Raw genomic sequence first — 27609 nt, 5'->3', positions numbered from 1 at the left:
CTGGAGCATTGGGTGTTGGGGGTAGGGCAGTTGGGGCCCAGCCCTCTGGGCGTGGGCAAGGATGGTACCATGTGGGCCTGGGGTCATGCCAGGGCAGAAGGGACACTGAAGAGGCTGGGTCTCTCCTTTCCCAAGGCTAAAGCAGCTCTTCCAAATTTTCCATTTTATGAGGACGAAACAGAGGTCCCGGGAGGACACCATGGGTTGGCTCCCAGTCCATTGCTCTTTCCACCGTCCCAGATCAGGTTTTTCTAGCCTGTTCTTTGAATAAGTACAGAGCGAATTTGTTTCTTATACCGTCACTAACACCAGCCTCGTAATTGTCCTCAGCCCTTCCCTGGAAATCTCTGGAGCTCCGGGAAGACGCTTGATTTCCTTGCTCAGAGCTTTATTATTATGACTGCCTAAGATCACTTTATTGATTCAGAGGAAGGAGAGGAAGACGTGTTTTAATAAAAGCTGAAAAATCTTAAGGGGATGTGAGGCATACCGTTAGCTTTCGTCTGGAAAATGCCTAGTTTTGTAGTCCCAGGAGAGATTTAGGAATGGTTGACCCAGAACAAACAGTGGATGAAGGAGTGACTATGGACATATTGAAGAGGAAGGGAGATGTATTAAAAAAAAGAAGAAGAAGAATGACTGGGAAAGTCTGGGATAATTCTGGGAGGGTCTAATGCAATTGGTTGGGCCCTCTGGAGGAATCTTGCAGCCTGAAGAGTCTTTCGACCATCACACTCCTCCCAGCAAGGTCTCTAGTGATGACTGTTCTACCCACTGCACAGGTGGAAAATGGTCCTCAACTTGGCCTCCCATAAGACCCCTGCCACTGTCCACACCAGCAGTCCCTTGGGGCCAAGCCTCTAGAGTCAGCCTCATTCCTTTCTCCCATCTTTGTCCCAAGGGCTGCCACTCAAGCCAGATTGTAATATCAGATTGGCACCTCCCCTTTCCGTGGTCTTCCTCTCACCAAGCACTGCCCTACACCTTCACCTGGCCCTCTTCAGCTGCTCCTGTCCCCTCTAGCTCCTGGCGGTGGGCAGTGTCACCTGCCAGGGCCTGGCCTGAGCCACCTCCCTGGCAGCAGCTGCAGGAGCTGAGATGCTGATGGGTCCTGCCAGGTATTCCCTTCTCACCCATTTCGCCTGTAGAGAAGCCTTCTTTCCCTTTGCTATGAGGTCATTTCATCTTCCTCATTCTCCTGTGAAGGAGATATTTGAACCCCCATTTTGCAGATGGGAAAACTGAGGTGCAGAAAAGTCAGGTGTCTGCTCAAGATTGCCCAACCATGATGGTGCAGAACTAGGGGCCTCACTTCACTCAAGTTCTCTTACCTTTGAAAAGGATTTTCGTGAGTGTTAAGGACGATGGTGAACAGTCTCTGGAAAGGCCTGTGCTATGTGCTACCCAACCATTTTCTCTGTGCACCCAGAGTTGCCAACACCCCTCAGCAAGTTCTCTGCTTATGAAGATACACAATGACAATCTTTCTATCATAGTGCTTTTAGCCTGGGGGTCCTGGAGTCTGTAAAGCCCCTGACTGTAAGGGTAAATTTTTGACAGATATGAAATTATGTGCATTTTTTTTTTAGAAAGACAGCCCAAAGCTCTCATCAAAGGTGTCTGGAAGACAAAGAAAGGTTCTAAGTTCTGGAGATACGGACACAAGGGTCATCCTGGCTATCAAGAAATAGGAAGGAGAAAGAAGTTGGTTATCTGTTGCTGGTTGGGTTCTCCAGGAAGCAAACTCTGAGTTCAGGACCAATGCCTGTGGAAGGGAGGCCAGGGAAGCCACACAGGGCCAAGAGAGACATTGAGCTGTGGAATGAGAATGACCTATCTGAATTGCCACATGTGGGGTCAGAGTGGCTGGAGCTTTATATCCCCATCTCAAGCAGTTATTGGATGTGGGAAGCCCTGAGATGGGTGTGACCTTGCTCAGGTAGCTCTTTGCAGCTGAGATAATCCCTGGTGGGACTGATGGGACTGACAGTGGAAGACAGTCTCTCTGCAACTGGACAAGAAGTCCTTCCTTGAAGAGGGTCTAAGCAGTGGATCGGTATCTCTGCCCTTGGGAAAGTAATGGAGATTAAATGGTATCCACTCATCCATCCTTCCATTCTTCTAACATTTATTAAACTTCTCCCATAAGCCAACCCACTGTGATAAGCACCTGTGATGAAAAGCTGCATATGACACAGTCTGGTGGAGGGACAGATGGGTCAACAATCAAGACACAAAGTGGTCATTGTTGAAATAGAGGCATGTGCCAAGAATCATCTGAGCACATAGGAAGGTGGGACTGACTCTTCTAGGACACAGCAAGAGACAAGGCAGAGAAAGGAGTGTGTGGAAGAGTAGGGGCTATGGAGAGGAGAAGGCATTTCAGCAGAAGGAAGCCATGGGCAGAAGCGTGGTGGCCTGAGGGAGTGAGGCACATTTAGGAAGAGTTTTAGTGTGGACAAGCTAGAAAGGTCATTGGGTGGGGATGAGGCTGGAAAAGGAGATTGGAGTAAGATTGCAGATGGTCTGCAATGCCACACAGATGGGCTTTATTCCACTATCAAAGACTGATAGTCTTGGAGCATTTTACGAAGTCACCTCTGTTGGAATTCACTCCTGTCCCTAGATAACCTGGGAGTCAGTATGCAGGGCTTAAAGCCATTGGTAGAATGAAAGACCCCATTGTTTCTAGTTTGTGAAGGTAGACCAGAAGGTTAGATGTTAAAAGACCCTTCCACTATGGAATTCTCCATGTCATTTTTCTGGAGATTCCTTTAGGACTCCATGCTGTAGAGATCCAGCTCAGAAAACAACCACTACCACCATCACCATGTGTCAAGGACCACTGTGTTCCAGGCACCGTGCTAGGTGATTTGCAGACTTTGTTTATTCCTCACAGCAACCTGGAAAACTAGATTTCATGATGTCCATTTTACAGGTGAGGAAATTCAGCTATAAAGTTGTCGGGTAACTTTTCCAAGGTCATATAGTAAGTAGCAGAGCCAGGATTCTAACCCAGATCTGCCTGGCACCGAAGGTGTATGCTCTTTGCCTTCCACTATGGAGCCTTAAAATTTATAATATTGGTGAGAGCAGTCCTGGGCTTCCATGGCCACTTTCTACTACACAAGTCTGTAGGGAAATCTTGGGAAAGAAGGCAAGGACAGGGTCCTCTTTCCACAGTCTCTCAGGTCCCTAGATCCATAGGTGGCCACAGGCTGTCGGTCCCATCAGCCAGAGAGCCTGGAACCATGGTGCTGCTGGACTTCGATAGACTGGCCTCTAAACAGAAATCCAGATTCCCAGAATGTTCACTCTGGAAAGAGCCTTAAAGATGAGCAAGCTCCTTTTGTGCCATAGTGAGGAAACTGAGGTCCAGGAGGAGAATGTGAATTGCCCAAAGCCACAGAGCTAGTTAGAAACATTGTGTGTGCATGGGTGTGTGTGTGTGTGCATGCGTGTGTGTGCATTGGGGAAGGCAGTGGGGTGCCTCCTAAATTCTGAGCTCTGTGAATGAGTTGTGAATTTAGGTAAGAAGGGTTTGGCGTCTTTATCTTCCTCCAGTGTGGTAGTCCACAAAATAAAGCTACATTTAATTTGTTTTGTTGTGTTTTAATGCAAGCAGTTTATTTGGGACAAGGTATCCCAAGAAGTGCCTGTAGGGGAGCAGGACAGTGAGACATAGCAGAGAAGGAAGCTAATATGGGGTTTGTTGATGAAAAGGTCACTGCGTTGGGAAACTGGGACTCAACACCACTGGACTTTTGGGAGATGGTGGTATAGACATTACCTCAGAGGTAGTCTCATCCCTAGAGATGAAGAAGTTGTCCTCACCACTGGCTGAGTGCTGCTATAGAGGGGTGTCAACTCCCCAGCATTTCTTGCCAAGCACACTCTAGGAATCAAAGAAAACAAAGTGCTATTACTAAGGGACTTTTGCAGTTTTGAGTAGCCACCGGTTCTCTAAAGAGTCTTGACAACTTTTTGGGTAAAGAGGACCTGTGCATCAATGCCAAGAACAATCTGGAGAAGAGATTGGTGAGACAGAAGGCTGCCCTCCAGGCCCTGAAGGCAAGTTGGGCTAGTGGTGGGAAATGGCCATTTCCATGTGCCTTGAGGAAGGAATGGGCATGGACGACAGCAAGAAGAGTTGAAGTCAGATCTTAAAAAGAACTTCCTGGTGACACTAGTGAAGAAATATATCACAGATGTCTAGAGCTACATCCAAGTATACAGCTTGATTGTTGGCTACATAAGAAATGGTGGAGCAAAGAAATATGCAGTAGCAATGAGAATTTCCCTAAGAAATTTGAGGCTCCTTATTTGCTAGGGCCTGCAGGTGTGGATAGAGTGAAGAGAGGACAGCTCACCCCAACTGTTGTTACTCTAGCACCAGAAACCAGGAGGAGCACCTCTCTGCTCCCCAGGTTGGGTGGAAACAACAGGAGTTTCTTCCTCTGGCTTAATTTTGAGCATCTTATCTGGAGGCAAAGACTCGGCAGGGATAAGTCCTAAGACTTTTTGTACCAAAGCCACCTCACCTCCTGGGGTCCCTTGCTCCCTACCTGTAGAAAGGGGAGGTTAGAAGGTCAGAATAGGTGACCTAAAGGGTCCTTCCAACACTGACCTTCTACCACTGTCCACTGTGGTTCTCATTAATTCACCCATCAGCAAGTATTTCTTAAGCACTTATCATTTGCCTAGCATGTGCTAGGCACTGAGCAGGGAAAGGAGAATCACAGCAAACACTGGCCCTGGCCCCTAGGAGGGTTCAGATGGGGAAAATAAGAGTTAACATTTATTGAGTCTTTACTCTGTGCCAGGCACTGTGCTAAATGCCTTACAAATACTGACCCCTTTATTCCTCACCATTACCCATAAGAGAGATACTTGTATCTCCATTATACAGATAAGGAAACCAAGGCTTGGAGATAAAGCAACTTTACCAAGGCCCCACAGTGGCAGAACTCAGACTTGAGCCCATGCTGCTAATCACAGTGCTTTTCCTCCTCTGTGAAATAAACAGTGCCGCTCTATGAATAGCACTTAGCATTTTAGAAGCTAGAGCAGGGTAAGCTGGAGTCATCCAGGAAGGCTTCGCGGAGGAGGCGGCTTGGAGGCTGGCTGGGGACAGTGCAACCTGAGCCAATGAGGCAGCCTGGAGTATGGCAGCTCCAGGCAGCAAGGTGTCCTCTTAGAGTAGGCAGGTGAGTGGTAGCAGGGCTTGGTCTAAAGTGACACCATGAGTGGAGAGGAGGAGCCAGGTAAAAAACAGATGCTTTCCAAAACCCAGCAGAGTAGGAACCCTCCTCTCCACAGACCCAGCCCCGCAAAACTGGAGTCTACCCATCCTGGAGGGTGCCCAGGCCAGTCTTGTGAGCATCACTCCCTCCCCCAGACCCATTTAGTCCATAAGTTTTAGCTTTAGCCTCCTCTCAGCCACCTAAGCCAATGGCCAGGGAGCCAGACCTTTGATAAATCATGCTAGTTAACATTTATAGAGAGCCATGCCATGAGCCAGGCACTGTTTGAAGAACATTACTAATTTAAGCTTTCCAACATCCTTTTGAGGGAGGTACTACTATTATGCCCATTTTACAGGTGGGGAATAGTGAGGTATAGGTTAAATGACCTGCTCAGTGCCACACAGCTGATGAGAGGTGGAGTCTGGATTTGAACCCAGACAGTCTACACCTAACCACTGTGCTACACTGCTCAGAGCCCAGAGCGATCTGGCTATAGCTGCTCCTACCCGCCCCCCTGGGATCCCCTCTTCCAAGTTCAGGGTCTCCTCCTGGTTCTCCCTCCCACTTGCCTGGGTCTCTTCTCTGCCGTGATAGCTCCTCTCTGGAGTAGACAACAGGTGACACCCCACCAGTCCCCACCACCAAAAGAGCCCATCGCCCATAAGGTCAGGCCAGTGCACCCCCATGTCTCTCCCTAACCCCCGCACCCACATGCACCCCGTCCTCCTCTCCCCCAACCGAGCACCGTTGCCTTTTGTTCACAGTGACAGCTCCTGCACCCAGGCCGGTGGGGGCATGGAGGACTCCGTGGTGGCAGCGGCGGCGGTGGCAGCCGGCAGACCCAGTGCCCATGCCCCGAAGGCTCAAGCCCAGGAGCTGCAGGAGGAGGAGGAGCGGCCGGGGGCGGGGGGGGCCTCCCCGCAGGCCGGCCCCCACCGCGCGGCCTCCCCCGGCCAGCAGCAGCCTGCCCTGGCGACGGCGCTCTGCTCCCACGCCCCTGCCGCCTCCGATTACGAACTCTCCCTTGACCTAAAGAATAAACAGGTACCCAGGGCCTCCAAGGGGGGTGGGGAGGGTGGTGAAGGGGCCCTGCCTTTAAGAGCTAACCAGGATTCCAGGGATCTCCCCCTCTGGGCCCTCCCCTGCTACACGTGCATCTTTTCTGCCGCTGGTTTTCCCAAATTGGGCTTCCTGTGCCCAGTTCCTTGGACAATGACAGGCCACTCCTAACTCCCATTCAGGACCTTTACACAGCAGGAGTCCCACCCTCGCCATGCCAGGCCCTATGGAAGTATTTCCAGCAGCTCTGCTTCTCCCAAACGTGCAGGAAGCCTAAACTGGCCCACAAAGGACTAGGCAGGTTGCCCATTGTTCTCTAGGGAGGTCCCGCCTCCATCTGCTGCTTAGAAGAGATAGACCAGCTCGCACGCCCATCCAAGGTGAAGGCCCCATGCCTAGGGGGCTCCAGTGAGCAGTAAGGACAGTGGTTTCATCTAGGCAGATTTAAAATTCCCAAGATTGACCCAGATTGGGGGAATCCAAAGCTTTCCCATTGGAGAACAAACCCCACTGACGGAGTATAGACCCATCTTCTTTTCTGCGAAGCAGGAAAGGAAAGTGGTCAGTCGTGGGGTCCCCCATTGTACCCAAAAGAAAAGGTAATGCCAGCATTTGGCTTGGTGGATAATTAAGAAAGGAAGGCCTGTGTGTGTGCCTGTGTACGTGTGCAAAGGAAGGTCTGTGTGTGTGCCTGTGTACGTGTGCAAAGGAAGGCCTGTGTGTGTGTGCGTGCACATATGCATATAAAGAGAGACTTTATGATGTGACCCTATGGAGAAAGAGCAATGGACTTGGAGACATGGACACGGAGTCCAATCCTTTTCTTCCTTTAATTAACTCTGTAACTTTGGGGATACAAGTTAAGCACCCTGGCCTCTGGTTTCCTTATCAGTAAAATTGGGAATTAGACTTTGAATTACCTTCAAGGTCCCATCTGCCTCTAAAATGTGTATATTCTAAAAAAACATTCTTACCACATATCAGATAAGGGTTTAATATCCAGAATATATTAAAAAATCTTTCAACTCAACAGCAAAAAGACAATCAAATTTAAAAATGGGCAAAAGACTTGAATAGACATTTCTCCAAAGAAGATAAAGAAATGGCCTAAAAGCACATGAAAAGACACTTAACATCATTAGCCGTTAGGGAAATGCAAATGAAAAGTACAGTGAAATACCATTTCATGTCCACCAAAATGGCTACTATTTTAAAAAAATGGAAAATTACAAGTGTTGGAGAGGATGTGGAGAAATAGGAATATTCACTATTGCTGATGGGAATATAAAATGGTGCAGCGACTGTGGAAGACAGTTTGGCAGTTCCTCAGAAAGTTGAGTATAGAATTGCCATGTGACCTGACAATCCCACTTCTAGGTATATACCCCAAAGAATCGAAAGCAAGGACTTGAACAGGTATTAGCACACAGAGGTTCATAGCAACATTGCTCACAATTGCCCAAAGATGGAAACAACCCAAGCTCCAGCAACCAATGTTTGGATTAACCAAATGTAGTATATACACACACAATGGAATATTATCCAGCCATAAGAAGAAATGAAGTTCTGATACATGTAACAACATGGATGAACCCTGAAGATGTGTTGAGTGAAATAAGCAAGACGCAAAAGGACAAATATTGTTGGAGCTCACTGACATGACATAATTAGAATAAGCAACTTCATAGAGTGAGAATCTAGAATACAGGTCGCCAGGGGATGGTGAAGGGAATAGGGTAGGGAATAGGGAGTTAGGGCTTAAAATACACTGTTTCTATTTGGGACAGTGGTGATGGTGGCACAACACTGTGAAGGTAATTAGCAGTACTGAATTATATAGTTGAAGGTAATTAAAAGGGAAAATTTTCTTTTTTGAAGTTGAACAGGCAAGGATGATTTTAATCATGGATTACAGTACCAGGGAAGACTGACTAGCACTCAACTTCAAAGAGTGGTGGGGATTTCAAGGAGTAGGATGGCCTGGCGGAAAGCACCGGAGAGTATTACGGGGTGATGATTACTGGGGTATTCACCGAGTTTGCAATTAAAGATATTTGGTTGAGAATTTTTTGCTTGGATGTCTTAAGGGCCTGGAGAAAGAAAGAAAGGAGATAAGAAATCACTTATGTAAGCTTCTGTCAGGGGCTCAGGTAATGTAAGGTCCAGGATGAGAAGAAGCTCAGTAGTCTGGAGTCAGGGAAAAGCTTGCCTACATTTTAGACAAGCTAAAAGGAAGTTAAGCCCATCTTGGTTGAACTTTCAAAAGGGGAAATTTAAGATTGTATATGTGTTACTAGGATAACTTTTTTAAGAAATCCATGGAACTGCACAACACAGTGAACTCTAAATTAAATCATGGACTATGGTTAATAGGACAATTAGAAAAATGTGCTTTTATCAATTGTAACAAATGTACCACACTAATGCACAGTGTTAATAATAGGGTGTTATCTCAGAATCCGGTATTTTATGCATAAATGTTCTGTAAATCCACAACTTCTTCCAATAAAAAATAATTTCCAGTGGGGGTGGGAAGAATGCAATAGACAAGTTGACTTTTGGGAGGGGAAGCCAGTAGGAAGGCCACTAAGACTTAGGTAAGCCAAACAAACCTTACCTCTTTCTCTTGGCATGGATGCCAAGCTATCATCCTACATCAGCAGCCAACTACAGACAGTGCATCTGGCTTTCAGTATAAAGTATTTGACAAACTCTTCCATGATAGCCATGTGAACAAGATGGAAAAATGTGGATTGGATGACAATATTGTCAGGTGGATGTTCTCAAACAGAGTTCTCAAAATGTGTGGAATTTTCTAACCATGCCAATTCCAGGGCAGTTAGCCCTGTCCAGCCCAGCCATTCTGACAAGATGGTGCTAAATATATCAAACTTTCTGATGACACAAAGCTGAAAAGTGACAGCTAATACTTTGATGATAGAATCCAAGATGTAAAAGAAAAACTCACTAGGCTAGAAAGATAGCTTAAATGAAAAATGTCTAATAAAGCAGGGGGAAATCTAAAGTTCTGCTCTTAGCTTTTAAAAGTCCAGGGCACTGGTATAAAGAAGGGCAGGTTTGGTCCTGGGAGAAAGGCCTTGGCGCTTCAGCAGGTGAGGCAGCTGCCAGAGCAGTGACCATGGACTTCAGTGACCTTCACAGGAGGGTAAAGAAAGCCCTAGAATAGGGAGCAGCTGGCCATTGGCCCCATACTGGCCACTGGTCGGGGCCTGTCTGGAGCCTGTGCTCAGTTCTGGGGGCTGTAATTAAGATTAAAAAATGAGAATTCTGAGGTTCCTGAAGAAGGAGACCTCATGGGCTGGAGTTGTATAGACATGAAAGCAAGTTTTAAATACAGAAGGGCTGGCATGTAAAAAAAGGCATTCGATGCATTCTCTATTATTCCAATACCATCGCATGAAAGCTATCAGAGAAAATTTTAGCTTCATTAACAATTAGGGCTGTTAAAAATATGGAATGTCATGCCTTGTGATACAGTGGGGTGTCTGTTGCTGGGACCTCAAGGCAGGGGCTGGATTGGTAAGGATGCTGCAGAATAGTCCAGCTTGGCCCAGATGAGAGGTCCTCTCAATTCCTCACGACTCTCTGCTCCTTGAGAACAGAGGCCATCTCTTATTCATCTTTGTGTCCTTCCCTAGCTTCTAGCAGAGTGTCTTGGGCATAGTAAGAACTCGCTGAGTCAATATGTTTTGAGTAACTAAGCTGTGCAAAGCAACAAGAAGAATCTGCCTGCCCCCAAAGGGATTATGGTTCAATTTAAGGAGTATCCAGTTAATAATGCCAAAGACAACACATCCAGCTAATAATGCCAAAGACAACACTTGCTTTGGCTTGAGGCTGAGGGCAGGAGGTTCAATTACTTCTGAACCATTGGGTGGGAGATGCAGCATAAGCAGGATTTTGGTTGGTGCCATGGACTTTTTTTCTTATATTGTGAGCATAGTGGTAATAGATGGTTGTGCGTGGCAGCCTGGTAGGAGTATGGCAGGAGAGGGTGTGGATGAGTTCACTCACTGAGTTCACTTGCTGAGTGAACCCAGCCTTGGGAAATAGCTTGGCCTCCCTGGCTCATGGATCTCTCCAGGCCAAGCATGGGCTGGAGGAGGGAAGAAGAGGGGGCTGGAGCAAGGTTATTGAAAACAGGGCTCATGTATAAGAGATTGAATTCTACTTCTCTCATTTCTGCCAATGAGCTGTGTGACTGTGGACAAGTTTTTTAGCTTCTCTGGGCCTCAGAAGCCTCACCTATCTCTTTGGGGGCTTTGTACATTCTGTTCCCTTTGACTCTCTCTCCAACGTTTCTACACCTCTCACTGCTCTGGTACTCATGCCTCCATTGCTCCTCATCCTTTAGACTCCCTTTAGGTGCCCCCTCCTCCTCTCTGGGAGCTTCCCCTGCAGCCCCAAGGCTGTGTGGGGTGCCCCTTCTCAGTGATCCCACAGCACCCGTGTTCCCTGTCATAGCTCTTCAGTCTTGCAGCATTGTTTCCTGTTGACCTGACTCCTTGAAGGCAGGTTCTATGACGTAATAGTCATTGTACCTCCAGTGCTGAACATATTGCCCTACGGAAAGTCGGATGGGCATGAAGCCCGGGGCCAGGGCCTGACTCTACCTTCAGGTCTCTTTTAGATCTAGGGTTTATGATTCTACCGTCCTGCTCATTGCACAGAATCCTGTAGCCCCTGGATTGGAAGGAGTCTTGGGCGATCATTATCTTCCCAATCTACCAACCTGGCCTCAAGTCTGGAAACTCAGGAGTCGTGCTCCTCAGCTCCTCCCTGTGCCCCACACCCACCCCGCTGTCAGACCCCACCTCTGAACTGTTCCCCAGATCCCTCTCCTGCCGTCCACACTGCCCCATCCTAGGTCAGGCTGCCCTCACCTCTTGCCCGCATCCCCGGGGGGAGCTCCTCCTCTAAACCTAATCTCTGCCCCGCAGCTGAGTCATCGTTACAAGGTGCAAATCTGACCATGTTATTTCCCTACATAAAAGCCTTCAGTGGCTCCCCGTTGTGCAGAGGACAAGCATTGGCCAGTCTCCCCCTCTGCTAGAGTCAACACACAGCCTTCTCACCCCCACTCAAGGTTGCAGCCATTCTGTCCCATGTATGGTTCCCTGAATTTCCAAGCTGGGCCTTCACACATTATTTCTTCTGCTGGGGATCCCTTCCACCCCCCTCCATCATGCTTCCTGAGGTGATGCTGACTTCCCTGCCGTTCTCAGGCCAGGCATCCTGCCACTGGGTTTTGTGCTTTTACCAACTGCTCCTGTAGCTTACTCCATGCTGCTTGGTAGGTGTCCCACTCGTAAGGGCGAGTGCTATGTCCTTCTTAGGTTGTCACAGAGAGCCGAGCTGATTGTCCACTGAGAACCTCCTGGGGTGCCATTTACATCATAGCCTGAGCCCTCCTCAGCTGCCCTGCCGTGGCCCACATTGCTTTCTGCATCCAGCACTTCCCTGGTGCCCAGGAAATGCTTGATATTGAACGAACATGTGAATGAAGGAACAAAAACAAATGGACAAATGAGGCCTGGCCCTGAGCTTCCCTGTTTGCTTTCCATGAGATTGGCCCCTTCCCTGTGACCCCTCTGCCCTCTAACCCTCTCACTTCCCCTCTCAGTGATCCCTGGAGTACAGCCAAGGTGGGGGGTGGGGAGGGAGCATTTCTCCCTTTGGGAGCCCTTGAGGAAAGGTGGCTGTGGCAAGATATAAAGGACCTAGCCAAACCCTTTAGGGAGTTTGCCTCCTGTTCTCTGCCATTGGTGATTAGTGGACAATTGGGGCCCATCTGGGCTGTCCAAATGGCTTAGCTCTTGTGCTGTCCACAGCCAGGGAGCCAGAAAGTTCTTGGGTCAGTGACACTTCCGTCCTGGACAGAAGTCATGCTCTCCTCTGCAGAGCAGCCTCTTCTGCACAGATAGAGCTCCCCCGGCCCAGCCCCAAGGTCCAGCCTCACCATGGGCACCTCCCCAGGGACAAGTGGCGGCTGTGCAGTCACTTTTCCTCTCAGGGCCTCTATTTCCTCACTTGTGAAACAAAGCGTCATCCCAGAGTGTCTCCAAGGCGCCTTCTGGCTCTGATGGAGAGATTCCCACCTGAGGCCTGAGGGTCAGCAGCCCGTAGAGGTTGGTGGGAAGGACGAGGCATGGCCGGGGGCGTCTTTGGCTCCGTTTCCTTCGGTTCAGTGAATATAATTGCACAGTGGCTCTGTCCCGGGTCCGATGCTGGGCCTGGGGACACCTTGATGTCCAGCACACAGTCTCAGTCTCATCGTCCAGCGGTGGATGCTGACACACAACCAGGACTAGCTGGCACTGAGTGACCACTAGGTGCCACGCCTGTGAGGCAAGTACCATTTCTCAGCACCTTCTGCCACCTCCTGCCATTGATGTGCAAGGGTGATGTACCCGGAAGCGGGGCACAGGCTGCTTTGGAGCATATACAGGGCAGGGGGCCCAACTGGGAGTCACAGCAGGCTTCTGGGAGCAGCTCTACCTGAGGGGAGACTGTAACCTGGGAGTGGCTGAACCGCAGGACTCCCTCCCACCGCGGCTTTAGCCAGGAGAGGTTTCCCAGGGCAGCCCTGCCCCTAGGCAGACCTTAGCACCCGGCATGCTGAACACTGATGTATCTCAGACAAGGGGCTGGGAGGTGGGTGCACAGAGAAGACGCAGCTCCCCAGTCCCCCCGGAGGCTCGTGGCCCTGCCGGGTGCAGGCCAGGATCCTCCAGCCTGAGCTTTCAGAGCGTCTCCAAAGCTCCCTTCCTCTCCTCTCCCCAGACTCCGCATCCTCAGCCTCCTCGTCCCACCCTGCATCGGGTTCACCGCGCCAAATTCTGGGAGCGCTTAACATGCAATGCTTTAATGTTCTCAACTGGGAGATTCTGCATCAGAGCAAATTGTTGCTCACATTTGGAAAGCACCCTCCCCCGCTCCGGGCCTAACGGCCCCTTGTTCCCTCACACCTGGCCCGAGGCCACCGGCCCCCCACCAGGGACCTGCGCTTCCTCTCCATACCCCAACTTGGCCGCCATCTCTCATCGGCTCTCATCAGGCTCAGCTGCTGCTGCAACCTGAAGAGAAGGAGCATGTTCTAATTAACACTGAGAGGCTCATTAGAGAGACGGAGCCCACCGAGCCCCCCTCCACTCCTTCTCCCGGCAGAAGCTGAAAGATTGCTCTCTTGGGAGGAGGCGAGGCCACAATTACCCGTGATTCATGGGGCTTAGGGAGAAGGGAGGAGAGCTGCTCCTTGGCAGCGGGTTCCAGAGAGCCCCTCCCTGGTGCTGCCCTCGTTCTCATCCAACTCCCTCAGCCTTCTGACCTGGCCCTGGTTAAGAACAGGGCTGGGGAGAGTTAGACAGCCTGCCTGGGATGCATGGAGCTGACCTGGGGTATTCCTGAGTCCCCAGGACTCATAGGATTCCAGGGGCAGGGGGAAGATGGAACATTGGTTTGGAGCCTAGAACCATAAGGAAGCTTCGATTTTATTTCCCTTGAGGTAGAGGAGAGGGTTCAGTTTAGTTCATGCCCACAAACATTTATTAATTCCCAAACAAGGATCTGGCCCGGTGCTGGGCATGAGGACTTCAGCCACAGATAATAAATAACCCGGTGCCTGTGAGGTGCAATCTGTGCAGGCAAAGAGAGCTCTGAGCTGGGAGGCGGCCGTGAGCATAGAGGGCGGGCTGCAAAGGATGGGAAGGAAGTAGCATTGCAGGCCAGGGCATCGCAGGCCTGGGCACAGCAGGCGGGAGGTTGGAAGAAGTGGGAAATGGTCACACGAAACTGATGGGAACAAATGGCGAAGGTTCAATAACTGAATTCAAACACCACCCAGAGAGCAGTGGTTCCATGCCAGACACTGTGCTAGGTGCTCTCCATGGACCCAAGGATGTCTGAGACATATACGATGCCTCAAATAATTTATGTTCTTCTAGGCTCTTGGAGAAGGAAGATGAGATAGATAAATATCATAAAGGTAGTAGAGAAATAGTCCAAAGAGAAATATGAAACAATGCTCTCAGTGGGGGCTTGCAGATGCAAGATGCCCATCTGGTTGTGGGGCAGGGGAGGCTTCCTGGAGACGGCAGCATTTGAGATGAGTCTTGAAGAATGGGGAGAATTTATACCTGAAGGTCAGGTGATAAGAGTGGAAGTTGAGGATGGAAAGAACATTGCAGATGGAGGGAAAAGGCTGAGCAAATTCTCAAGAGAAGAAAAGCAGAGTAATCGGTCAGGGGAATGGTAGGCAACAGGGATGGTCTATAATCTAGACTGGGTGTAGTAGTAGAGGGGAGGGGAGGGAAATAGGCCAGATTGTTCAGGGCTGGGATTCCTGAAGGCAGCTTTTATAGTTATTTTGGGCAGTGGTTCTCAAGCAAGGGAAGGCTGTGTTTACCTGTGAACTTTGAAAGTGTTACTTATAGTGATATTGTATAAGATGGATGGTGGGGTGAGAAGGAAGCAGGGCACAGGAGACTACCACAGTGGCCCAAGTGGGGAGACATAGAGAATCCCACCAAGAGGGAAGCCAAGTGCAGGACTTTGTTGCTGATGAATGCAGAGGACAGGGGCAAAGGAAGAAGCAAAGTCAAAGGCAAGTTCCTAGACTGGTTGGGGGAAGAGCCAAGGTGTTGCTGGACAAATAAGGAAGTGACCCAGGTGGCTGGTTTGGTGAGGTGGGCAAAGAGAGTAGATTTGTCTGGGCAGATGGAGGGCACCGTAATGCTGTTGGAGCTGTAAAGCTATAAGATTTGAGTCAATCACATAATCATTGTTATCATCATCAAAGAGCTACCACTTAATTGAGCACCTACTATGTGCCAGGAAGTATATGAAACAATTTACTCCTTACAACAACCTTTGGAGTCGATGGGACTAGCCTCATTTGGCAAATAGAGAAACAGAAAGTCTGAGATGTTAAGAAACTTGTCTAAGGTCAACCAGCAAGAAAGAGGCAAGTCTGGGACAAGATATTTCCCCTATGGTTTGTTCATTAGTTCATTAAAGTAAAGTGAAGTTACGATAGTGGATTAGGTTCTCTGAGGGAAGCACACAAGATGTTCCATCTTTAGAGTCACCACAAAGACTCTCCTGGGACATTTCCCCTCTTCATCAGTGGTTAATTATCAGCAAACAGAGGCTGCTCTAGTGACTTTCAACATGGAAGCCATGGAAGATGTCCAGAAGTACATGGGAAAAATTAAAATGAGTGTGGAGAGAGGAATGTGGCACACATATGACTTGTAACTTGCATGCTTAGGGATTTGGGGACCAGAATAAAGGATTCAGGAGCTGAAGGGGGAGCTGTATGGAGACACTGGATCACAAAAGCCGAGGAAAGGGTTTCAAGGTGGTAAAAATCTCAAGAGCTGCAGAAAGGACAGCAGGGGAAGTCCTTTCCCTAGGATGGGCCTAGGATCTAGGAATTTGAATGTCTTTGGTGATCTCCCTGAGAGCCATTTCAGAAGGTTGGTAGGAGTGGGAAGGTTTGTAAGGAGTCAGGGCATACGGAGTTAGATCCTTGGTGTGGCATTTATTCAGGGAGTGCAGACTGGTCCTCCAAGAGGTTTAGCGGGTAAAAGAATGAAAGACCTGAGGCTAGTGCTCCAGAAGCAGAGGAGTCAAGTGCAGTATGTTTCAGCCTGGGAGACTGGTGAGGGCCTGTAGGTAGGTGAAATGGGGCAACAGAAGGATGGAGGTTGGGAATGCAAGCCAGAGAGAGGACAGAGGATGGAGAGAACTTACAAAGGAGGCAAGAGGGGTTGAAACCATCAGCAACATAACCAGGGAAGCTTTGTGTCAGATTAAGGAAGGTCTTCAAATGCCCAAAAGATGAACTTGGAAAGAATTTTTTAATTTATTCAGTCAATATTTATTGAAGTCCTACTAGGTGCCAGGCATTGTTCAAGCATTGAGGATACAGGAGTGAGCATGACAGGAAAAATCTCTGCCTGCATGGGGCTTACAGTCTGGTGGAGGACTTGATGGGGCAGATTCAAGAATTTCGAATCTACCTTTTTCCTCCACTTGCATAAAGCATGGACATTAGTCAGTAGAAGGAGGCTTGCAGGGCTATCTCAGCCAGCCTTCTACCTACAAGCAAGATAAAACCATGCCAGGAGGATGGACCCCTTTACCATTTTGGAAATATCTCAGGCCACAGGATTTCATGCCTTTCCTTTGTTGCCAGAAGTATTTCTTAACCTGAAAAGAATGCTCTTGGGTCTGGTGATTCCCTAGAAGTACAAATAGGTGGGAAAGAAAGGTGAAGTGGATGTGGTGTTGGGGTTTTCATAGTGCTTGGAGAGGGGTAAAAGGGAAATTGAGAGCCAGGAAAGCAGCTGAGTAATTAGCCCCATCCTTTCTCTATGCTTCCTCTTGGAGGACTTCTCTGCCTAAACCAAGGCCAACCTCCCTTCTAGGCCTCAGGGAACCTGCCAGAGTTCAGCAGGGAGACCGAGCTGAGCTACTCCCTTCTGGCCTGACTTCTGCAAAAGCAGGAACAGAATGGCTCTGAGGAATTCACCTCTGTTTCTCTGGAGCTCATGGGTACATGGGATCATATCTGGATAAAGACGGAGCAGGCAACTTTGCACTTGGTGTTGTGGGCAGAATTCTCAGCTGGCTCCAAGATTCCCTGCCCTGGTGTGCACGTTCCATATAATCCTCTCCCTTTGAGTGAGGGTGGGACTAGCAAATATGACCAGCAAATAGGCGCTGTATCTATCACTCCTATGACCAGATTACCAATCAGGTAACCCTTGACTTTGAGTTAATCAAGAGAGATTATCTTGGTTGGGCCTGACCTAATCAGGCGAATCCTTTGAAAGAAGGGGAAGCATCAGAGAAATGCTCTGTTGGTCTTGAAGGAGCAAACTACTCTGTTGAGAGAAGGCCATGGGGCAGTGAACAGCAGGTGGCCTCTCAGACCGGAGAGCCTCTGTCTCACCATTATAAGGAACAGCATTTCACCAAGAGCATTTGATACACCTTTTAAGGGTGCCTTGGAGGTCCCTCAAATCTGAGGGCTATGACTCTACTAGTAGAGTTTCCTGCCTTCTGCCAAAGGCCTCGTCCCTTGTAAAGTGCAAAAATTTCGGGGGAGATCCTATAGAAGCCTTATTGGTTATGTAGACATTAACATGAATATGTCTCCCAACTACCTCCAGAGAGCAGGGCTGGATGTGGGGTAGACACAGCATGGACTCGCTAGCTTTGGGGATGAGCACCGAATGGCAAGGCTGGAAGCATGGAAGACAAGCGTGAGGCATCTCCTTTTACTGGGATGCCTCCTGGGGCTTGGAGTTGGCTCCATGGAGTCCGCCCCCGGCTAAAGGGCGCCTCTGCGTTTCGGCTGTGGGGGCACCCACCATACTTAGCAGGGAGGTCACAGAAGCTGCTGGGTTGCAGGGAAGCGGTCACTCTAGCTGCAGTCCCCGGTGGGCAGAGTACAGCAGGAAGTGGGGTGAAGACTGGGCCTTTCTAGCTGTACCCCGCCCCACTCGTTATCCCTGAGAACACAGGAAAAATCCTGTTTTCTTGCCTCGACTTGTTCTCCTGGGCCCATCTATCCCGAGTCTTAATTCGGATATGACACCATGTGTGGGCGGAGTGGATGGCTGTGGGGGGGGGGGGCAGTTCAGGGCCCGCCCAGGAGCACTTTCCTGCTTCCCACCCTCCTCCACGGACTGACTAAATCCTACATTCCCTTCACACAGGCCTCGGCCCTTATTCAAATGCAGACCCTCCAGGAAGGGGTGCAATGACGTGTGACTGGCCACACACCTCACGATGGATGAATGCCTTTGGTCCTTTCCTGTACTAAGGGCTTTTTTTTTAATAATCATTTTTTCCTTTCCGTTCTAAGGGTATAATTTAATGATTTTTACTAAAATTTATTGAGTTGTGAAGCTAACACCATTACCCAGTTTTAGTGACATTTTCATCATCCCAATAAGTCCCCCTCATGCTTATTTACAGCTAAACCCCATTTCCATCCCCAGCCCCAGACAACCACTGTTCTACCCCAATCTGCAGATTTGCCTGTTCTGGATAGTTCATATAGATGGAATCATATAATACGTAGTCTTACATCTCGCTTCATTCACTCAGCGTAACGCTCTCCAGTTCATCTATGTTGGGACAGGTATCAGCGCTTCATTCCTTTGTACTGTGGAATAGGATTCCATTGAACGACCGCACACTATTCTGTGGAAGTGTCCTCCACTCAGAGACCCCTAGTGGATGCTTCCGTTCCGAGCCTGTTTCTGAACAATCTGCCCCGAACAGCAGTGCCAGTCTTTGGATAGAAGTTATGCTTGCATTTCTCTTGAGTAGACAGAGTGGGATTGTCAGGTCCCATGGCAAATTTACATTTAACTTTTTAAGAAACTGCTAACTGTTTTACAAAGCAGCTGCCCCATTCTACATCTACATGTCAGCAGTCTATGAGGGTTCCAGTTTCTCCCCATCCTCACCAACACCCGTTGTAGTGGTATGAAGTAGTATCTCATTGTGCTTCAAAAATAAATGAATAAATAAAGAAGCTATCTTTGGAGCGGGACAGAACTTGGGTGTGACTCTTGGTGGTGGTGCTTAACAGCTATACTACCTGGAACAAGTCGATTCCCGGCTGTGAGGCTCGAGGCAAGATGGCATGGTGGGGTTGCCCTCCCAAACCCAGTGTCGCGGGTGGGGGCCCGAGGCAAGGTAGCTGCTAGCATCAGCTGGTAGTGGCAGTAGTAGTAGAAGAAGTTGTTGTAGGAGCAGCAATAGTAGTGCTTGTAATGGTACTAGTTGTAGTAGTAGCAGTAATTGTAATAGTAGTTATAATAGTAGTAATTGTAGTAGTATCAGTAGCTGGAGTAGTAGTTATAATAGCGCAGTAGTACTAGTTGTAGCGCTAGTAGTACTAGTTGTAGCAGTAGCACACTAGTTGTAGTAGTAGTGGTTGTAATAGTACTAGTTGTAGTAGTAGTAGTGGTAGCAGCAGTACGAGTTGTACAATAGTTGTAGTTGCAGCAGCAGCAGCAGCAGCAGCAGTAATGGTTGTTGCTGTAGAAGTTGTGATAGTACTAGTTGTCACAGTGGTAGATGCACCAGCAACTGGAGTAGCAGTTGTAGTAGCAGCAGCAGTAGTGGTTGCAGGAGTTGAGAGGTTTTGAGATGGGAGAAAAAGTGAAAACAGAGAACTGCCTGAGGAGGAGAAAAGCCCATGGAGAGGGGTTGGGGTTGAGAGGAGGTGAGGTCGGGTGGTGAAGACAAACTGGCCCCGGTGAGAGGTTTCCTGGGGTAAGATCTGCCAGATGAAGTAGCATCCTCCTACCAGCCGCACCAAGCCCTGCCCTGGCCGGACAGCTCGCGTAGCTGAGAACAAGGGCCTCTCCAATTGTAGTCTGGAGGGAACTCCACTCTTGAGACGTCCATCCATCCATTCATTTAGTTTTCTATTCAATTCGCTTTATTGAACACCTCTGGTGTCAGATCCTGGGCTGGGTGCTGGAAACAGGTAATGCTCCAAGGCCAGTCCCAATGTTTATGATGCTGCAGGGACAGGGAATGCCCCAATGCAGTAACAGGAATGCTGAGAGGGAAAGCAGGTGAGCAGAGATAGTTGAAATTTTGTTTTTAGCATTTCTGTTTAATTTTTAATTTTTTATTGTTTTCAAGTATACACAAAGTAGAAAGAATAGTGTAATAAGCACATAGAGTCATCGCCCAGCCCTAATAATTTTATTATTTTTAGGTTATTGATATTTTTCTTAATACTAATAACCATGCTTTATCTAACTCTTCCACTATTTTTGATGGAGCATTTTAACACAAATTCAAGGTATCATGTATTTCACCCATAAATACTTCAATGTGCATCTCTGATATGAACTTTTTCAAATAAACCCCATTAGAGGCTTTATCTGACGACCATCAGCAATACCTCTCTCCCTCCTCCCTGGGAATCTCTAATCCTACAACCCACACCTCTAAGAGTCTTGCCAAATTCCTGGTGTCTCAGGAACTTGGCTTTCTGACATGCCAGTTTTCAGAGTTCAGGCCCCCAAAGCTCCCAGCTGCGTGTTCCTGGGCCCAGCTGAAGTTTGGTCGGCCGCTACCTGCCCACACTGACATTCACCAACCCCATCTCTCCCGAAGAACTGTAACACCCTGCCCCAACTGAACTCTCTCCTCTCCGTCCCTCTTGTTGCAGATTGAAATGCTAGAACACAAGTACGGGGGCCACCTGGTGTCCCGGCGCGCCGCTTGCACCATCCAAACCGCATTCCGCCAGTACCAGCTCAGCAAGAACTTCGAGAAGATCCGCAACTCGCTCCTGGAGAGCCGCCTGCCGCGCCGGATCTCCCTGCGCAGGGTACGGGCGCCCACGGCCGAGGGCCTGGCGGCCGAGAAGGCGCTCATGGAGGGCTACAGCCTCATGGGGCTGCCGCTGGTGCGCTCACCCTCCCTGCCGCCCACCTTCGCGGGCACGCTCACCGAGCTGGAGGACTCCTTCACCGAGCAGGTGCAGTCGCTGGCCAAGTCCATCGACGACGCCCTGAGCACCTGGAGCCTCAAGACCATGTGCTCCCTGCAGGAGAGCGGCACGTACCAGATCCACCAGGCCCTGCACGCGGGCGCCGGGCCTCCAGGATTGGAGGCCGAGCTGCGGGAGCCCGAGGGCGGCGCCCCAGGGCCGGGGGACGAGGCCGCCGAGGCCACCGGCCTGCCCCAGGGCCACAGCGGCACCCTCATGATGGCTTTCCGGGATGTCACGGTGCAGATCGCCAACCAGAACATCTCCGTCTCCTCCTCCACGGCCCTGTCGCTGGCCAACTGCCTGGGCGCGGCCGCCCCCGCCCCGGCGGCCCCGGCGGCGGGAGAGGCCCCTGAGGGCCCCGCTCCGGCTCAGGGGGACGCGCCCTCCGAGGACACGTGCGCAGAGGCGAGGGCCGGTGCCAACGGGCTGGGGGCCGCGGAGGCGGTGGTGGAGGAGGCTGCGGCCGCCCCGGAGGCGGAGAAGGAGCAGGAAGAGGAGGAGCAGCCCGCGGCAGGGTCGGCGGGAAAAGCGGCCGAGGCCGGCGACAACTCGGAGCAGCTGAGCAGCAGCAGCACGTCCACCAAGTCGGCCAAGTCGGGCTCGGAGGTCTCGGCATCGGCCTCCAAGGAGGCCCTGCAGGCCATGATCCTCAGCCTGCCGCGCTACCACTGCGAGAACCCCGCCAGCTGCAAGTCGCCCACGCTCTCCACCGACACCCTGCGCAAGCGGCTCTACCGCATCGGCCTCAACCTCTTCAACATGTGCGTGCGCGCAGCCCGGGGAGCCAGGCCCCGGGGAGGAATGGCGGGGAAAAGAGGGGGCTCCCCCTTTCCCGACACCAAGCAGCGGCATTTATGACATCACCCCAGGTCCCTGAGACAGTGTTGAGGAAGGACACCTTTCATTCTTTCTTTTAATTTTTTTAAAATTTTTTTATTGATTTAGTTAATTTGACACCTTTAATTCTTAAGTGTCATGAGTTCTTTTTTAAGAAGTATTAGGGAAAATAGAACACATCAAAACCATGTGTCCATAGCTGTTATTGCTTAAGAGGAATCTAAGGTTTAAAAAGTGAGGAAATTTAAAAAGCAACAGTATTAAGTAAATAAAGAGTGCTAGTGGGAGGATTTGAGCAGAATTCATTGGGGTAGGATATGAAGTTGGGGAACAACAGGGAAGGGGTGAAAGGCAAGGTGGAAACAAGCAGGGTGTGAAGCAAGCAGAGATGGAGTAGAAAGTGACTAGGGAATATAAGGAGATAAATGAACATTGTCACAGCCCAAAGGGGGGCTGTGTGGGAGGATGCCCCAATATTCAGAGTCCCAAGCAGATATTCTCTGAATGTACACAAATGGTGCCAAGCAGAGGAAGTAGACAGGCCCCTCCCATAGAAATACAAAGCTCATGAGACACTCATCTGCTGTCTCCACCCACCCCTTGAGAGCCCTGAGCCAAGAAATACAGCATCCCTCTTGCCCACTTACATGTTCATTTATTCATTTGACAGACATTTGAGTGCCAGGCACTGTGACCACAAAGATGAGTAAGCCGTTTCTCCAGGCTCCAAAGGCTTATGTTCTAGGGGGAGTAGCTACCATTTACAGCTCACCTTACATATAAAATCTGCCATCTTCCCAACAATATCCAGATGCAGGTGTTATTATGCCATTTTACAGAAAAGGAAATAGGCTCACACAAGTGAGGTCAGTCACACACTGTTAACCAGCTAGTAATTGGCAGAGTTAGGTAAAGCCAGATATGACTGAGTCCAGATTCGTGGCTTTCTTCTCCATCAGGCTGCCAGCCCAGTGAGCTGAGCCTCTAATCTCACACATCCGCGTGCACACAAGGCTCACACCAGCACTCAGCTTCCCTAAGGCAGTGGTTTCCAAACTATCTGCAGTGAAGGACCAGTTTTTCCCCCCCAAACATTGTGCGCTGATACTTTTGTAAAATCCAGTAGAAAATGAATCGCCAGAAAAACAATCACATGCTTGGCTGTCCTTAAAATGTCAAAGTGCTATAAAAGGTTCTGGATGCTCACCCTCTAGTTCTGCACTTATCTTCTGGACTGGTAAGAAATAGCTCAGGGGTCGCTATGGATCTGTATGCAGGGTACAGAATGCATTTGTCTCAAATCCCAGCACCCACACACCCCCACACAGAGCCTCAGGCTGGAGAAAGTAAATGCTGGAGAGCCGGACTTCCTGTGTCCACCAAAAGAGGAGGGGTGTGGTGGGGGGATCTCACCTCTATTTCCCTCTCCTCTGTTGCTTCCAGGGGAGGTAGTATGTAAGGAAAACAGAATACAGGCAGGGAGGGAGGACCTTCCAGGCCTGGGGGACCTCAGGGTAAGACCCAGTGGGAGTGAGGCAGGGAAAGAGAAGGGGCACCCTCTGCACCTGCTCTGGAATCCACTTGGCTTGGAGCACACTTTCCCTTCCCAGCGTCACACCATCCTCACTCTTCTGTGAGCAGGTTCGGGGGGTGGGGCTCTGATGAGAGATGCTTCCTCTGGGGGCCACCTCTGCGGTGGAAGGAATCCTGCCACTTCCCGGAAAATCTTTCCAAGGGTCTCCAAGCACTTTTTATGGGTTTCATGGGCTGGAAGAAAGGCAGGAAAGAGGTCATGGGTGGCCTCGGCTCACAACCTACAGGGTCCTTCTCTCCACCCTCAGAGACCCGGACAAGGGCATCCAGTTCCTGATCTCTCGCGGCTTCATCCCGGACACCCCCATCGGCGTGGCCCACTTCCTCCTCCAGCGCAAGGGCCTCAGCCGTCAGATGATCGGGGAGTTCCTGGGCAACAGCAAGAAGCAGTTCAACCGCGATGTGCTGGAGTGAGTACCTCGCCCTTGGGGCGCCCCTCCTGCCTCCTCCTCCGCTCCGTTCTTCCCGGGGTCTCCTAGGCATCCTAGGACCTCAGCTGGGGGAAGAAGATATCTGAGACAGGGCCCGTTTCCCAGAAGTCCTGGTGTCATCCCTAGCGGCTTCCTGATTGGCCACAGGAGCCGGAGTCACATGATCTTTAACCAATCACCCATCTTAGTCAGCCTATGTTCCTCCTAAAGTCCTTCAAATGTTCATTGATTGTCAGACGCTATTTGAAGCACCAGGGACACAGAAGCTATCAAAGGAGACAGAAAGGACCCCCACTCTGCTTTCCTGTAGGGCAAGAGAAGGAAACTGGGAAGGCAAAGGGCTGTGTGGGTGCTGGGGCACTGACTGTCCTGTCTCTGCCTAGTGGATAGTCCCTTCAGTGCACCCTCTCCTTGTCACCTGGCCAGCCCCAGAACTCTACAAGCAGGAGCTTGCTCCTGCACAGGCTTGTTTTCATATTGACCATGCAAAACATGAGGCAGAAAGAAGGGGTTGGAACAAGGCTTTTTGGATTAAACTATGATTCCATAAAGATAAGTTAACTACCAAAATCACAACAAAGGGGGGGCCACGGTGGCTCAGCAGGCAGAGTTCTCATCTGCCTTGCTGGAGACCCGGGTTCGATTCCCGGTGCCTGCCCATGCAAAAAAAAAAAATCACAACAAAAAGGTTTCTAATATCAGATAGATGGGCAGGACTGCCGTTGCCATTGCTCAGGTGTGTTGGGGTGGACAGGTGCTGGAGACAGGACATAGGTCTCTTACATTCCGTCTCTGGAGCTGCTGGCCAGTGGGGGTGGGGTGGGGGTGGGGGGTGGTAGCATTTATCTGGGCTGAAGAGCAGGACCTTGGAGCCACTCCTTTCCTGGGAAGAAGGAGGTGAGGTCCTGTGGAATTTGCTTTGCTGAGACTACTTTCCCCAGTCCCTGCCATAACTCTGATGTTCTTTCTCTCTCCCACTGGGCCCCCTCAAGTTCTGTTCTTTGAATGTCATCACTCTGTGGTGGTGGGCCTCCCCCTTTTTACTTTCGTTTTTCCCCTCGGGTACAGTCAGCATGTGGGAGGTTTTCCCCAGGGGTTCCTTTTATACTTTCAGTAGAGCAGCAAGGGCCTGCTAGAGGGTGTGGGGCTTCTGCCCAAAGATTTGGAAGATTGGGGGAGTCACCAGCCTGATTGACAAGGTCATCTGTATCCTGGCATGGATACCTGGCGTCTCTGTATGGAGCAGTCCTGATGCTGTGTCTTTGGATAAGTCCCTGCTCTCTGGGCCTGTTTTTCTGTATCTGTAGTGGGAGGGGGCTGGCAAATGAGAGGGAGACCAGTTGTTCTCTGATATCTCCTTGACCACGTATATATTCCTTAATTCACTCTTTGGAGTGGTTGTTAAACTCAGCACAGTCAGAAGAATGGGGGCTTGAATTTGGCTGGGGGACCCTGAAGTCCCCGGATGGCTCTTAATTGGCAGAACTCCATCCTGCCTCTGACTCTCATTGGTTCCAGCCCTCTGGTTGAGATGCTCTAAGTGTCTCACAAGGGAAGATCAACCAAGAAATATGCGGAGTCCTTCCCCTTTCCCTCCCCCTCCTCCCCTCCCCTTTGCCCCCCACCCCTATGAGATGCTAAGAAGAGCAGAAAGGTCAAGTTTTCCCTGCTCCTTCCTTTCCCTATTTTTCCTCCATCTGATTTTGCTTTTGTCCCCATTGTCTTCCACAGGCTTCTTCCCCACTGCCCCAGGGTGACTGGAGGCTACGTGCTCTCTCACCCTGTTCTTTCTGATGCCCTGCACCCCCTGGGGGACACTACTTTGTCCCTCTGCTCTGGGCAGAGATGACTCTACCCTCAAGTGGTCCAGCTTCATGCACAGGCCCTGGCTGTCTGTTTGTCTTTCTATTCTCTCTGCTTCCCCAGTCCCTGTTTGGCCAGGATGCTGCAATTCTAAGCTGCCCACGTTGGCCTGGAGAGCTGGGGACATTGTGTTGTTCTCCAGCCTGGTGGCGCACAATGAAAACTAATTACCATCCTCCCTGGGAGGCTGAGTGTGTGGGGTGCAGGCTGGAGGCTCAAATCAGCTGCGGGGGCCTGTGCTAGGGAGGGGGGCTGGTCTGGGGACTGGGCCAGCAGTGGAGGGGAGGCATGGGTCACTTGAGGTGGGCAGGGCTCCATTTGGGAGCCCTCCCAGTGGAAGAGGCAGTATGATGTGGCAGAAGTAGGCTGACCTGGAGTGGAGGCCCAGATGGTTACTCTGTCTCTGTTCCTAACATGCTTTGTAACTCTTGGCAAGTCATTGCTCTAGGCCTCAGTCATCTCATCTGTAAAGTGAGAGGTTAGGGCTATGTGATCTCCACAGTGCCTCCCATACCTGTGTATCTGGATCTTTCTGCTGCTTTAGTATCCTGTAGCACCAGCATTCTACAGAATCAGCACCTTAAGCGTTTGGACCAAGTTTTGGGTCAGGGTGACTCTTCCTTCAGGCTCCAGGGCAGTGCTGGGTACCAGAGTTCATGTGAGAACACAATGACCGTTCATTAGTCATTCAGCAAACATGGAGTGCCTTCTATATGTTTGGAATGGGACTGGACTGGGCATCCCGTGTGTGGGGGGAAGGGGGAATAGGCAAAGCTCATAGCCTCAGAAGCTCACAGAGCAGGCATCAAGGTGGTGAGATGATGAGGAGGAGCATGGGAGAGAGAGGAGTGGGGCTTTCCAGCTGGCATCCTAGGTCTGGGGAGGCTGGAGTGCAGAGCTGAGCCTGGTTCTGCCCCAGTGAATGCCTGGGTCCTGCCAGCTTTATTCTGGAACCCGGCAGCACTGGGGCTCCACGGGCCCTACATGCTCAGCCTCTGCACACTGACTCAGCGTCACAGAAAGGAGCACTGCTCCCCCAAGTCCACAGTTCACTGACTGCCTGCTTTGTCTTTGGGGTGCAGAGGGCGTTCTGCTGAGCACCAGGAAGAGACGGAGGAGCAGGCAGGCGCAGACACTAGCAGGGGAGTCAAAATGCTTGGTTGTTCAGACTTCTCCTGCCACTCAAGCCAGCCATCCTGGTACCTTCCAGATCTGCTGCACTTTCCTGACTCCCACCAAGGAAAGCAGCCCTGGAAGTCTTCATTGGGATTCCACATGGCTCCCCTGCCCACTCCCTCCACCCCGGTGACATTCAGCAAGTCACATCCGTTCTGTTCAAGGCTGTTTGCTAAAGAAAAGGACGTAAATCACCCATCCCCTTGGAGACAGAGACGCAGGAGCCACAGCACTCTCCAAGGAGCAGCCAGACTCGGAAGGGTACAGGAGAAAAGCCTGGAGGAGGGGACAGGGTGCCCCCCTCTCCCTTGTGGGTGGGTCCATCAGAGGGGAGGAGGGCCTGGAGCCGCATCTGCCTGGCCGCTGGGCAGCATCTGAGCATCATACGATGCTGTGACGTTTGCCCCCAGAATCAGGGCCTAAAAGCTGACATCTCTAACCTTTGTGTCCTCTTTCCACAGATGACACATAAGAAAGAATGTATTCAATCCTGCGTTATCAAATAATGATAGGAGGTTTTTGGGTTTGTTCATTTTAAGAGAGAACAACCTCAGTTTCCTCATTTGTAAAGTAATGATAAGAGTACCTGCCTCATATAAAATAATTTTTAGAATGCATATCCGTTTTTAAAATGCACTTAACTCAGTGCCTGGCACTTAGGAAGTTCTCTATAATGTTAGTTATTCTATTATTTATTATCTTCACCACTTGAAAGCACGAGGCATTTTATCCTCCCACCCCATCTCCCACCCCAACTCCTGCCCCCCTGGGGACCCTCACGTGTCTCACTGCGGGTGTGGGGTCTTGGCTCCTCATCAGACAATAAGGCCTGGGAGGGAGTTGA

General features: G+C 50.3%; 1 protein-coding gene across 2 annotated transcripts in view; it reads left to right on the top strand.

Annotated features, from left to right (window-relative positions):
- IQSEC3 (IQ motif and Sec7 domain ArfGEF 3) overlaps nucleotides 1-27609 on the top strand; it is a 104105-nt gene that overhangs the window by 48140 nt on the left and 28356 nt on the right. The window contains exons 3-5 of one of the 2 annotated variants that reach the window (XM_077167894.1): nucleotides 6011-6290; nucleotides 20539-21626; nucleotides 23544-23705. In XM_077167894.1, the coding sequence (XP_077024009.1) occupies nucleotides 6011-6290; nucleotides 20539-21626; nucleotides 23544-23705 (1530 nt within the window). Of the gene's footprint in view, nucleotides 1-6010; nucleotides 6291-20538; nucleotides 21627-23543; nucleotides 23706-27609 lie in introns of those variants that run through there. The other variant, XM_077167895.1, reaches the window with a different exon arrangement.

This window comes from Tamandua tetradactyla, chromosome 7, assembly GCF_023851605.1.
Source record: "Tamandua tetradactyla isolate mTamTet1 chromosome 7, mTamTet1.pri, whole genome shotgun sequence".
Lineage (NCBI taxonomy): Eukaryota > Metazoa > Chordata > Mammalia > Pilosa > Myrmecophagidae > Tamandua > Tamandua tetradactyla.
The sequence above is the reverse complement of the archived record's forward strand: the minus strand, read 5'-3'. Positions and strand labels throughout refer to the sequence as shown.